Source organism: Aphis gossypii, chromosome 1, assembly GCF_020184175.1.
Source record: "Aphis gossypii isolate Hap1 chromosome 1, ASM2018417v2, whole genome shotgun sequence".
Lineage (NCBI taxonomy): Eukaryota > Metazoa > Arthropoda > Insecta > Hemiptera > Aphididae > Aphis > Aphis gossypii.
The window spans coordinates 31,639,336-31,654,646 of NC_065530.1; the positions used below are offsets into that span (position 1 = coordinate 31,639,336).

Sequence of the window (15,311 nt, forward strand, 5' to 3'; positions counted from 1 at the left end):
GATATAAAATGAATATTAATCAAACTTAAGAGAGTAATAAGCGTATGTATATATGTTACGTATGTTAAATTCCCACAGGTAAAGTATTAATTGTAGCACAATATTGTGTGTTTTACAGAGAATAACGAAAATATTCATTAGAAATTTAATAGTAATATACTAAAAATATTTATTTATTTGTATATTTAAATTAGCAAAACCATTTACAATTATTACAGACATACGTCTAGGATTTACATAATATTTTCTTATTACATTACAACTGATTAATCTTAAATATAATACGACAGTATAGATAGTAATATACTATACCTAATTGATAAATTGACAGGTTGATATATCATAAACGTGATGTTTTGACAATTACGATTGAAACATTTCACCAAAAGACAAACATTAAAAATACAAAAATACAAAAAGTATAGTACATACCTACACCTAATAACTAATAAGTAATAAATATCTAAATAATTGTCTGGCAGTCGTGATCAAGTATAATAATCAATGGAGAAAATATGGGATCAGATAAACATAAAACCAAGTAGATAGTACAGTAATATTTTCAAAAAATCTTATAGAGCTTTTTTTGTTTTTTTTTTATTAGATTTGGTATTATGATATCTAATTGTCGTTTATATCAGCTTCGATGATTTATTTTCTCTGCTTCCACCTAAAAGATTCTTTGTTAATGTCGATTCAATTAATATAAATAATAAAAAAAAAAAAAATAGTAATTATAAATTTTTAATAAAAGTTTCGTAATTATTTTTGCTCTAGGCCTTGCTATTATCTTAAGGCTGGTCCTGAGTGTGATCAAGTGATAAGTAAAAATCCCAAAATTCTATTAAATATTGAAGAATAAATACTTTGTATTAAATATCCATGCACAATTCAAAAGGTTACTTACTTACTTATCAAAAACTCTATTTTTCTATTATATTATTACATTTTATAAATAATTTAAATAATTTAAAAATACTTTTACAAGTGTATGCATTAAATATTTATATGGCAAGGCTGGCGAATTATTTTTAGTCCTAAATATTTAAGAATTTAAGGTGAGACGGGCGAGTCGGACCCTTTCATGCCATCACTGCACCTCAGTTATTGATGTATTATCAATTATAGCACAAAAGGAGGGGGAAATATTCACAATTCGAAATTTTATTTTAAAAATCTAAAAAATAATTCGGAGTGGAGTTCATAATAGTGTTTATAAGACTGTTGAAAAATATTATAGTTACTCTTGAAAACGAAAAATGAATAAAGATTATGGAGTCTTTAATAAAAACATTCAATCTATAATAATATAGTAAAAATATTAAAATGAATACACAAGTAGCCTTGAACCAAAATGCCAAGTCTTAATAGCTATACTCAAAGCTATTATGAAAATAAAAAAACAATTATTATAAAATAGTTTGCTGTTAAGCTATTAAACTATCTATAAAATACTTTTTATGATTTTAGACATTTTTAGTATATATATAATATGTATGATGTATTATAAAATATAATATGTAACTTGACTTCAATATAAGGACAAAAAAGCAATTTTGTATGTTTATGGTTATAAATTTTTATAAATGTTATGTAATAGACAAATAAATACATTATGTATGATTATAAATTAATACATCATTTCTCAATTTACTCAAAACATAAAAGTAAACTTTACGTTTCTGTTTCTGAGTAAAACGATAAATGTAAATATTGGTTACCTATTTAAAATGATGTGAATATGATCAAGAATTTTCTAGCATTTGCATGTTTATTTCGGATAATTTAATTGTCCCTAAAGCAGAGTCAAATAAAATAACAGACTTAGCTAAAGTTATTTGAAATTTAACAATCAACTTTGTATATTTTAAAAATGTTGTTTAATATAGAATACTTATAATACACATTATATGTATTTTTATAGTGATTTTTCTATAAATATTCTAAAAAAAAAATGTGATTTAAAAATAAAATTCTAACATTGTGTACTTTCTACATGATATAAAGCTTCACGATTCTTGGCATCAATAACAATCTAGGTGTTTACTGTAAATATATATACACATATTTTATTGGCTTATATTATACATATTTTTTTTATAAAAAGATCGAATGATTTAGATATGGAAGTAAAATAATAAAACAAAATGAGGGAAATAAAAATAAAAATTTACTGATAATTTAGAAAAAAAATATAATGCAGTTTGGTTATTTTTTGATATATTAAGTATATTTGTGTGTTCTTTAGAGGTATAACTAAGCCTATACATTTTTAGACACCAAGATTTAAAAATGTGTTTTATTTTTGTCTGACATAATTTTTAGAAAAAATAAAAATGTTTCAATTTTCAATATTGAGGATGATTTCTATTAGAAAATTTAGATTTAGTTTATATATTAAATACGTAGACAATTCATTTATTTTTCAAAATAATTGGGGAAAACTAGGGAAAAAACTGGAATATTTACTCATTAGTCATTACGCAACACCGATTTTCAACAAAATCAATTTTATTTTATTATTGTTACCTATTCAAAAACGATTAATTATCTAGGCTAATATAAGGATATTAATACCTAAGGAAGTATTTTTTCTATTTTTGCGATATTTATAGATGTTTGATATTTTACAATTTGTGTTAATTTTAAAGTGTTTTATAGCAAAAAGACCAAAAGACTTCAAAATATAATACTAAAAGTTCATCATAAATTCATAAGTTTTTCTTACGGCGATTAAAAATTTCGATCATATACTTAATAAATAGGTAGCATTTATTTAATTTTTTATAGATATTCGAATTCCGCTGTATATAATACATATAATTTTGAAAATTAAATCACGTAAAGAAAACGCGAATCTTAATAACTGGTAAAATTTTCAAGTATCTACGACTTATACTTTTTGAATAATAATAAATATTTAAAATCGTTTGAGGATAAATCGTTATCGTTACGCTATTTCGTTAAAATTTAAAATTCAAACGCACTTAAAATTTTTCCTATAATGATGCTTCGAGTTTTCTCTATAGATACTTGAAGGTAAACTTATGGAAAACTTAGTGTTGTATTTTTAATCCTTAGTTATAAACACAAAAATTTTATGATTTTTCAACTTCAAATATTTCGCAAATATTCATAATTTTGACGAATTTTTGTTAAAATTTGAACTTCAAATGCTAATAAAAAAAATTGTGCCTATGTATTCTTATAATTTTTTAATCACTATAAGAATAACATATGAGGAACTTTGTATAAAATTTTCAAGTATTTTGATAGGGCCAAAAAAATTTTATCGACCCTTCAAAAAAAATTTTTCAGAAAAATTGATAATTTCAGTTGTCTATAAATAGCTCAAAAAAACTCAAAATATTTTGAAAATTAAATCAAGTAAATAAAATGCCAATCTAAATAACTGGTAAAATTTTCAAGTATCTACGACTTATACTTTTTGAATATAACAAATATAAAAAATCGTTTGAGGCTAAACCGTTATTTAACGCGGTTTTGTAAAAATTTAATTTCAAACACTCATAAAAATTTTTTGTCTGAATCCGGTAAAGTTTTTTTTACAGATATTTGAAGAAAAATGTATGGAGAACCTTGTACCAAATTTTCAAAACTTAGTTATAAAAGAAAAAAATTTTATGATTTTTCAACTTCAAAATTACTTGCAAATTTTCGCGTTTTCGACAGATTTCGTAAAAATTTGAACTATAAACTCTTATAAAAAAAAATTGTGACTAACGATTTTTATTTTTTTTAGCTACAATAAAAACAACTCATAAGGAACCTTGTATTAAATTTTCAAAACTTTTTGGTCATCCAAAAATTTTTTATCGACACTTTAAAAAAAATTTCTCAAAAAATCGAAAATTTCAGTGGTCTATAAATAACTCAAAAAAAGTCAATATTTTTTGAAAATTTAACTATATACAGATACCACTGACATTAACATTTGGTGAAAATTTCAAGTATTTTCAGTGATTAGTTTTTGAATTACAACCATAAAAAAAAATCGATTTGGTCGAAAACTGGTTTTGCGTAAAAATTGCCGTTTTTCCGTCATTTTTTTTTGTTTTTCTCGATTTTTTTGAAAACTGTTGGAAAATGTTAACTTTTTACCTCTATAATGCACCAAGGATATTCACTTTTACATCGGAAACCACCCCCATAGTTTGAAATTGGTGCATTATTTCGACTAGTTATGCTGTACACAGACACAAAAAAAAAAAAAAAAAAAAAACACACATCATTGTAAAATCAATACATTCATCACTTCGTTCAGAATCTAAAATATCTACTAATTAACTAATTACATTTTATTATACCAAGTAAAAATAGATTTTTCAAATGTATTTTAAAAACAATGATTATAATATGATATTATACATCTATTTTTACTCCATAGAGTATAGAAATTTTAACTATTTATTTCAATGTCAGTGAATAAAATATATCCAAATAATTTTAAATAATAAAATTTATTAAATGTCATGGTCGTCGTTTAAATATTTATGATTACCACCTATTTACCTTCATAATTATGATTTATGTGTCTCCCAACTTTTTTAGCTATGACAATATACGTTTAAATTGTATATACGCGTAAGACGTAAGTACGTATTTATCTATTTAACATTCGTGTAGACAAAATAATCAAGTCATTTAAAGTAGAAATTTTCTACGTATGATAACAAATCAACCCTTTATTGAATCATAAAATATGGTATTTTATATGATCTGGTATTATCTATGATTATGCTATTTATACTTACTGAAGACTCGATTCCTTATAAAATATGGTTATTCCAATTCTTTTTTTAAGGATTTAAGATCATATTCAATAATGACATTATTTTTCTGATTACAATAATCGTAGTACAAGTTTTAGTATAGGTTTATAAGTAGTGTATATTATGTATCTAAATTGTATAGTTATTACTATACAAAAAAATGGTGTTTTTTTCATAAAATCGATAATTTTTGGTTTATCCGTCGAATTATTGTAAATATAAAGTATAAATATTATCTATCTAAGAAATCGATATTGATTAACTCCAGGATAAATCGCATTATTTAAAATATGCACCAATAACATCGTGTGATGTGGAAAGGAGTTTTAGTCAGTATAAATCTATTTTACGTTCAAATCGCTGGATGTTTGTATTTGAAAATTATTGAAACAACACATTATAGTAGCATGTAATAATGATATAATATAAACTAATATTCAATATTTTAATGTAATAATAATACAATTTTGAATTATGATAAATAATAATACTCTAGAAATAATAAAAATTTGTTTTTGCATATTTTTGCATATTTTGGTAAATAAAATGCATATTTTACAACTTTTTATTGCATATAAATCCTAGCCCTAGTTATTAGTTATTACTTATAACAACATAATTCTTGAAAGTAAAAGGTCAATAAAATTAACTGATAGTTTTTTATTTAACGTGCGTATTAATTTTTATTACGATTTTCATAAACTATAATTATTCAATGATACATAGACTACATAGAGATAATTTTGGTTCAATAAATGTGTTCAATCAATGTTGCCAAATTATACTTACTAGAGTTCTGGATTATAAAATGGCAATCTTCGCAAAACATGATAAATTATAAATAAGTAATTCTTTTATTTGTTAAGCGATTTATATTAATATGTTATAGAAAGACAAATATATGTATCTAAGTGGGTAAAAAACAGATGCTAATTAACTTATTTTACGCCCCAGTAAATTTTAACTAGACAACTTATACTACATCAAATGCTGTTGTATTAACTCTTTAGTAAATATTGTATTATACGTCGTATTGTGTTAATTTCACATACCATACAAATATTTTACTTTAATACTATACTATTTTACTATACTACTCTATCAGTATTCCTGAATCCCGACTTTGTAGTAATTGTGATTCGTTTTACGTAGGTAGGTATTGCGTGTGCTTAAGTTATTATTTGTTATTGTGTAAATATAGCACAAACGCCTTATATATGAAACGTATATAGAAAAAACGTGTAATGTACAATTATGTGTATATTGTGTATACATTTCCGACCAGAGTATATTATAAGTGCACAAATTAAAGGAGTAAACTTTATACTACACTATATTGTTTCGGTCACATAGAAATTTAAGTCAATGGCCTCAGGGGTGGGGCATTGTTCACCGGCCGGCCGGCTTGTCTAGTGTTGCCAATATTAGTTATTTTTACTTACAATTTATTATATATTTTTTTAAATTTATTATAGAGATAAACCAATGTCCAATCATACTTATTTAAAATATTATGTTTTAATCTAAAATAATATGAAATGTATTGTTGATATAAAAAATATTTTATACTTTAATATTTTCATTCTAAAAATAATACTTCCTAAATCCTTTCGATAGATATTTCCAATTATTAGTTTTATTGTAATCTAAATTTTAATAATGAGGACCATCTTATACATTAAATTGAATTTGTTCTAACGTCAATGAAAATCTGTAATTTTTATATCATCAATATAGTATTAATGCATTTTAAATACATTTATATTTGTTATTCAAATAAGTAAATAAGTTGTCGACATATGAGAACAAGTATTAATTATAAATTTATATTATATATCCTTCAAAATATTTTTTTATACTGACTTCGAACTTTTACTATAAATATTGTTTACTCTAAGATTACTATTTCTTTTGTAAAATCCCAATTCTCAAAATATAGTCTACAACAATCATTCAGAGTTAGGTCTAATTAATTAGTATATAATAGGTATCGAATATTCCGAATTATTACTAAAAATATTTTGATTCAAATAATGAAATTAAAAATGTATACGGTGATTCAAGAAACTAAAAAACTTAAAAAAATGTAAACATAAAAATATTAAAAAATGAAATATATATATAACATAACATTTTTTTAAAAAACAATGTTATATTTTGACTGAAATTTATAGAAGAACAATTTTGGTATATAATAAACATTAGTATATAACGAATGTTCTTAATTAACTGCAAATATGTGTCATATAATGTTACACTAACATTTTTTTTAAATCAAAAAGTATCTTATAATTTCTTTTATATTTATATTATATTGTTTTGTATATTGTGTAGAGATCATAAGTAATTGCATAAAAGAAATTACATCAGTAATCAGAATCAGTGTCCATCGCGTAATTCTCAAAAAACGGACTACCTACGCGTTTTGGCGGACCAAAGTTTATGCCACATTGAGATTTACGTGTAATTACATTTCCATTTTCCATGCACGTAATACACACCACTAATTCTTAAGATTGACCAATTTAAAATGTCGTGGTTAGGTACGTAGCGAATCTCATATAATCATATACCTATTAATGGTGGTGGTGTTTTTGGCAAGTCTACCATAATTACTTGCGTACACGATGAATCGCGGAGGGTTTAGAATTTTCTCTGGACTTCCCCAACAATATGATGGACTTGTATTCATGCGTTTCAAAACCTGTTAGGTACCATAATTATTTTAAAGGATTCGGTAATAAGGTTTTAAAATATTAAAGCGTTAAGTAATTAAGAATAATAATATTACAATGGAAATATTAATTAATAATTACAAACATGGTACATAGGTTAGGTAGAAGTAAGGTTATATAAAATCGGATATCCATAATACAATTTTAAAACACATTTTTCGATTAATAAAAAAAATTACTAAACATTGTTCATTAATTATTTTTTAATTTAATCATAAACATACTCGTCATAACAAATAGTTATTGTTTAAACTTCACATTGAAAAAAATGGTATAAATTTAAACGATCAATTTTAGTATTTACATAAATATATTTTTTTTATAACTATTTGTTAATCAATAATCACAATAAATTATCCAATTTCAATCCTCATTCATGTTATGTAACTTTGAATATTTATTTTCAAAACATTTCGATAATTGATTATGCAGTTTTTGTTCAAAATTCAAGTGTTATTTGATTATCATCTCCCCTTCTATAAAATAGTTTAAATATATTTTAATTCCTTGTGCATTAAGTTCAATTGAAATTGAATTTTATATAATAATATAATATATATTTAAAACATGATGTACCTATTGCATATAAAGTTTGTACATATTTTGTATGCATTAATATTGTTTATTTTTTAGTTACTATAATTGTACAATAAATTATTCTACTGAGGACTAAGGTGAAATTAATAGCTATATATCGTGGCTCTTGTTCCTGTACTTGTGATACCGCATCATAAAAAATAACATTAAAATTTGTTATTTATTATAAGTAATATAATTCATCCATAGCCGTTAGAAATATTACGGCTAGTTTTTAGATGACTGTGAAAATAGTTATTTTGTTTTTATTAGGATGCTATTGTATTTTAAATATTATCTAATAAAAGTATTTTGTTAAACTAATATATTTTTTGAATTCAATAATTACAATTTTAAAATTATTTATTTTTAAATATATATAAAATATATAAATGCTTAGTGTTTCTAGGTTTCTCTTGTTTACTAGGTGTGGTTGTGTGGAATATCTAAAATTATTTCTGTAGTTGTCCAATGCTTGTTAATTACAACTTTCGATTCTATGGGACATCGTTATAATGCATTGCAGTCAATGGCCAATACATACTATTGTTGTTTCTATAAAATTCAAAAAATAAAGTAGTTGTATATTTTATTCATAGGTGACCATCCTTTATATTCAGGGGTGCAAACATTTCTAGAAATCTTAACTCTTCTCTCTCCATAATGAAAATAAAATAATAATTATAATATAATATAATAAAATATACTATGCTTTGTATTTAATTTAGAAGCATTAGCCACAAAATAAAATTATTAAAAAACTAAATATTATCAGGTTACCTGTATAATATATATAATATATAACAACTTACATTGTACAGAATGTAAAATCGTCATTGTACGTAAAAAAAATTATTTTTGTTTAGGTGATACAACCGCCTACTCTGCACACCAGATGTAGCCATATGATTTTATTGTAAGCCTGAAAAACTCCGTGCCATTGCCCGGTGAATAAAACTATATATTTTAGTCTATTAATAAATATATTATAGAAATATTAATAATTTACTTTATGTTTATACAATAAATTACAATCTTATTTAAATATACTCAACTTTGGAATACTAATAATTTTAAAGGAATAAAATAATATATAAATATACTTTTTTAAATTTTTTATACTTACAATCTAAAAATATAATAAGTAAATTTGAAAAAAAAAATTATAATTTTTTTAAAGAATTGAATATTTAAGTAGGAAACTGTTCATTAATATCACATACATTTGATATTTAATTTTTCTTTATTTTTTTTCTTATTAATTGAATTTCTGTAACCAACGCAATATATTAATTCTTTAACCGTATACATTATAAATTAATAATTTTAAAGTGATACGTTTATAATACAATAAACATATTTAATATATATATATTTATCAGTTTATGACAATATCTATTTTAAATGTTAATAGAAAAAAAATATTTTTTTATTTACCTATATACACTTATTCTATTTATACGTATTTAAGAATTAGAACATATTATTTTTTTTATTAAAAAAAATAGTTTTAATAATTAATATAATTTATATATGTGTGAATAATTATAACATAAAATATGTTATATTTTGTTATAATATAAGAAATCTTCTTAAAATGTATATCACTCTGTAGTACAAAAAATACATAACACGCTCTACATAAGATATTTACAGGTTTTAATTTATTAATGTTTTGGTAATAATAAATGTTTTTTATTATAATTATTGAAGTATTTTTTTGTCCCCCGCTATTGTGGCAATATCAGAGGGCACCTAAGAAGCTAACGCTCACGTTTTTATGCTAATTACAAAAAGAAATGGGAAGTGGTTACTTCGGATGTTTGGATGAGTCAGTGTAGTCCTGGTGAAAGCATTGATACGACGTCGTTTGGTCAACATGACCGATAGACATACCCTAGTCGTCCTTTTTACTTTGTGTACTTTTGGAGTTCCAAGGATTTTAGCCGCATCCAAAAATATCCCAAAATGGAAAAAACAGGTAAAAAATATCGTTATTATTTAAGAAGTATTATAAAATGCTAACTATTTTATAATTTTAATAACATATTAAATCATAATTTCTGTATTGTTTAGTGTTTTTTACTACAAATTAAAAATGTAAATCGTGGACTAGAGAATAATGTTATTGTTTTTTTTTTCAAAGAGTTCGTTTGCTTGTTTGTTTAATTATATTAGTATTGGTGAGATGATAATTTCTATATTTTTGTAAAATTAATTTTAACGAAAAACAATTGAAACAATAAGGGTTCACACTGACTTTCTAATTATGATTATCATCGGTCACGTTGACTGTATACTTATATAGTTAAGTCCGTGATCAGATCTGTTAGCCTAGTGACCCACTATATAAACAAGGATGTGTTAGCCGAAGTGTCGATTTGTGTATCATACAAGTTATACTCGTACATATAGGTATGTTATAAAACGCTCAGGTTTTTGTACAACGGTAAATTGATAGCCTACATACTAGCTATACATATTTATTAAAAATTTGCAGAAGTAATAATAAAACATTTTTATAAACTATTATAACCATTACGAAATAATGTTTATAAGATATAGTCTCTGTTAATCATTTATATGGATTATACTTTTTTAATTTTTTTAAATAATTATAAAATATAATAAATTACATTTCTTAAAGGTGAGACGGAAAATATTAAAGGTAGAATTTTGATTTTTAAATTAATAGATTAAAAAAAATATATAATATATTACTTGTATAGCGGGAAGTCGACATTTATATTTTATATAAAATTAAAAAAAAAAACAAATAAAATTCTACGAATATTTTTATCTCAATTACTTATAAGAATTTACTACTAAATAGTTTAGGTATATTGTGTTTGATAGAAACTTGATAGACAACTCTTTTTAAAAATATATATAGGTATATATTAATTGAGAATTGAAACCAGCAGTGAGTGGAAAATTAATAATATTTTAACAGTACACTTATTTATTACAAATGTATATACTTCTAATTGCAGGGCACCTACGAGTGTTTATATTACAGTTATATCTACTTTGCATATACAGTAGAACCCCTCTCGGCCTCTCGTCCGCCCACGGCTAGTCAGCCACTCCGATTAATCCAACTATAGTATTATCGATATGAATACTTTGAAAATACCTATGTGCATTTGGATTCAACATTTATGTATATAATATGTATTACTTTCATTCAAATGTTTTGTGTTATAATATTATATAATTATTAATTAATAATTTAATATATGTATGTAACTTAAAATAATATTTAAAATATTAATTTAATAAATAAATTTGATAACATTGTTTCTTCAAATGTACCTATCTGTATGTATTCTGAATCCGACCTTTTTCGCGTTTCGACCACACACCCAGTCCCAAAAGTGACGGACTAGAGGAATTCTACTGTATATCATTTATTTACCATCAATTTAAAATGTTTTAGAACTCTTAATAAAACAATTTGGCCTTAATAAATAAATATTTATAAATTAAAGAATTTTAATTAAAATTTCTTACAAAATTATCCTATTTATCTTTTTAAATATTTAACTGATTAAGAAATTGAAAATATTTTTAAATTTATCTTTTATTGTAGGTACTAAATATAGCTTTATTGTCAGACACTGTTTTTATCACCTATATATACTATCATACTACCTTATAGCTACAACAATCATTTAGAGTGACTAGTGAGCTCGCCGTTGTATTCAGAAGAGAGTTATACAATTCAGTTATAGATTTGAAATATTATTTACGTATGGTTAAATATTATCTGCTAATACGCTTAATTGAGTAGGTATGATGCGACAATTAATTGATATTGTATTTTCTTATTGTTACCTAATTTATGTCATTTATTATTGCAAACGATATAAAATAATTACAGTATAGGATGAGATGACTGTTTTCAAAAAAATATATATTATTGATATAGTCTGTATTTGTTAACGATACATTTTATAATAGTAATGAATAAAATATGTGTATTTAATTAGTTTTTAACAATTATATTAATATTTAGCATTTTTTAATCTCTAATAACATTGATGACTAAAACTATAACTCTACGTCCGTTCAGAATAATGAGTTTCGCATTTATCGGAGTTGTATTGTTATAAATGGCGTATACTTAACTTTCTCGACATAGGCTTGCGAGGCACCAGCGACGCAAAATGAATCGAGTCATTACACTTGCGACGACAATGGCGATATGAAATGTCTACCCGGGTGGATAGGTGACCTTTGTGATGTGCCAATTTGCAAAAAAGGCTGTGACCCAATTCAAGGTTACTGTAAACGACCATCTGAATGCCGTTGCAAGTTAGGTGAGTAATAGATAACAGAAGTCTTGGTGTTACATTGGGATAAGGTATAAAGACTAATCGCATTGATATTATTATTGTTTTAGGTTTTTACGGTGAAATGTGCAACAAGTGTATAGCACTGCCTGGCTGCCAACATGGTTACTGCAACAACAGTTTCGAATGCAAGTGCTTAGAAGGCTGGGACGGCATATTCTGTTCAGAACGTAATGATGATTTTTTATTGAAAGTTAGGAAGAATGTGGATGGTGCATTATAATTATCTAAATAATTTACATGTTTTATTTATGCGTAACGTACTAATAGCGGTATGCCACGAAGATTGTCATCCGAGTAAAGGGTATTGCGACTGGCCAGGAGAATGCAGGTAACCTTAATAATTGACTGTATAATAATTATTTTCACATGTACTTAGTATTATAGCTAAACCATTTATTAATTATCAAATTAGAGGAATATATATATGACTAATTTGTCTAAATTACATTATTTAATATATATATATATAATATAGTATATATTTGAATTTTAAACATTTTTTTTATAAAAATCGAAAAAAATCTTTAAAAAATTTCAAACGAAAAATAATTTTCTATAGATAAAATATATTTATTAAAAAAATTTGAAAATAAAATAAAATGCACATGTGGGTGCTTTTTATGTTATTATTATTTTTATCAATATTAAATTTTGATGTTAATTTCTAAAAATTATTCAAGTTGCATATTTATAAATATTTTCAAGTTATAATTTATTATGCCTAACCATAACTACTTTAAATTATGATGTGAAGTTATATATTAAAAATTATATGCAACTTGAAACTTAAAATTATTCAAACTGTTATGTATAGAATGTTCTAAAATTCTACTAAAAAGGTTAGTTGTTAATTTATTTAAATACAAACAAAAGATACACTAATATATATATTTTTACATTATCGTGTCTGTTGAAATGATGCAGATGTCGATTAGGTTGGACTGGTGATCTCTGTAAAGAATGTCAACCACTACCAGGATGTATGCATGGAACATGCTCAAAACCATTAGAATGTAAATGTGAAAAGGGATGGCAAGGAATTTTGTGTCAGATACGTAAGTAAAATGTGTATAATATAAAAACAATTTTTTATAAATTGAATATATCTTTTTACAGCCGTATGCTCTGAAGGTTGTCATCGAGATCGAGGATATTGTCGTAAACCAAATGAATGCAGGTATGTATTTAATGACTAATATTAATTACCAGTACTGGTGTGTACACTAAAATATAAAATATACATTTATTGATAATTATAGGTGCAAAGTAGGTTGGTGGGGTAAAAACTGTACTCAATGTTTCGCATACCCAGGTTGTGTTCATGGCACATGTAACCGTCCATGGGAATGTAATTGTAAGCCCGGCTGGGGTGGAATGCTCTGCGATCAAGGTGGATACTTGTGTTTAAACATAAATGACAACTAAATTAACTTTATTTTCAGGATTAAGAGTTATTATTTCATATATTTTTTAGAGCTGAAATACTGTGAAACTAACAATGTCACATGCCAAAATGGAGCCACATGCGTAAGTCTTCCAGAAGAAGATGGAAATTATAGATGTCTTTGCGCTGATGGATACATTGGACGAAATTGTGAAGTAGATAAAAAAAAGGTAATTTTTATAGCAAGCAATCAACTTATTACATATCTATAGATATAACTGGTATAAAATATAAAATAAAACCAAATGATCATATATTAATAGATGTATGTAAACATGGAGGGGGAAAACAAAATATAAAAAAAACACAAAATGTAAGCTAAGTAAAGTTTTAACATAATATAAATGTAAATATGTTATTATTCTATATAGGTATTATTTTATAATTTAATGTATTTTAATAAGTGGGTACAGTAATAAGAATAGTATATCAATTAATGTAATACAATTTATTATTCGTTATCGGCAAAGAAGGTCTACACATTTCTTCAATTCATTCTATTTTAATAGGGACGTACGTAGAAAAAAATTTTGGGGGTGTTTTGAAAATCAGTTATTGAAAAGTAGAGCTTATTTTTCAATTTTTTTCGTACCCATCACGTCAATATACAATAGATACCTATAATTTTATTTTATTTATAAATCCTGTTTAAGTATATTTATTTTTATTCAAATTATATTAATTATTTTAATTATTTTAATTTGTTAGAATTAAATTTTTATTTCAAAAATCAAATATTTCGGGGGGTGTTTGAACATCCAAAACACCCCTTTGTGTACGTCGATTCCAAACTTAAATGTTGGATAAGATGTTAATAATATTGACATTCTACAGAATAAAACTATTCTTGTAAAAAACCACCCTTTTACGATTATTATTTATTAAATTATAAGTTCGTGTTATTTTTCAAAGGGGAATTACAAAACGATTTCTCTTAAAAAGTTTGAAAAGTTAAATTCAATTTTAGGTACCTACTTATATTAGAAAAAAAATGTATTAGGTTTTAAATGATTTTACTGATGTTATACTTTATAATATATTCTTTTATAGGTTGAGATTGTTGGATTAGTTCCTCCTAAACCTAGCTTAATGCTTCTTAAATCAACAACAACTACACCTTCGACGGTTTCCGAAGATGTATTATTAGAGGGTGACGATGAATACGAAGAAGAAACTACAAAACCTAATTCTTCCATAGTTTCGTTGGTAAATGAAAATGAATCCTTAAATGAAACAATTTAATATTGTCAAGACATTTATTAAAGCAATATGTCAAATAATAATTTATTAATTTTATTTATTTATTTATTTATTTATTACATTGATTTTGTACTGATATAATTAGTTAATAAAATATATTATATTTTATATTATAACCTGTCTAAATAATTTTGAAGAACATTTC

The 15,311-nt window shown here is 24.2% G+C and overlaps 1 protein-coding gene across 1 annotated transcript; it reads left to right on the forward strand.

The window, feature by feature from the left end:
• Positions 1–9,923: 9,923 nt before the first annotated feature.
• Positions 9,924–15,282, forward strand: LOC114119539 (delta-like protein 1). The gene is made up of 9 exons (XM_027981123.2): positions 9,924–10,085; positions 12,249–12,426; positions 12,510–12,629; positions 12,730–12,790; positions 13,387–13,517; positions 13,579–13,639; positions 13,722–13,852; positions 13,937–14,076; positions 14,957–15,282. The coding sequence occupies exons 1-9, from the start codon at positions 9,984–9,986 to the stop codon at positions 15,146–15,148; spliced, it is 1,116 nt and encodes a 371-aa protein (XP_027836924.1). The 5' UTR covers positions 9,924–9,983; the 3' UTR covers positions 15,149–15,282.
• Positions 15,283–15,311: the final 29 nt, after the last annotated feature.

What these genes read in the sequence shown, in the direction of transcription:
- LOC114119539 (XM_027981123.2), top strand. Translation starts at nt 9,984, where the DNA reads ATGACCGATAGACATACCCTAGTCGTCCTTTTTACTTTGTGTACTTTT. An exon ending in CGGCATATTCTGTTCAGAAC is followed by an intron (nt 12,630 to 12,729) that starts GTAATGATGATT and finishes ACGTACTAATAG; the next exon opens with CGGTATGCCACGAAGATTGT. An exon ending in TGGAATGCTCTGCGATCAAG is followed by an intron (nt 13,853 to 13,936) that starts GTGGATACTTGT and finishes TATATTTTTTAG; the next exon opens with AGCTGAAATACTGTGAAACT.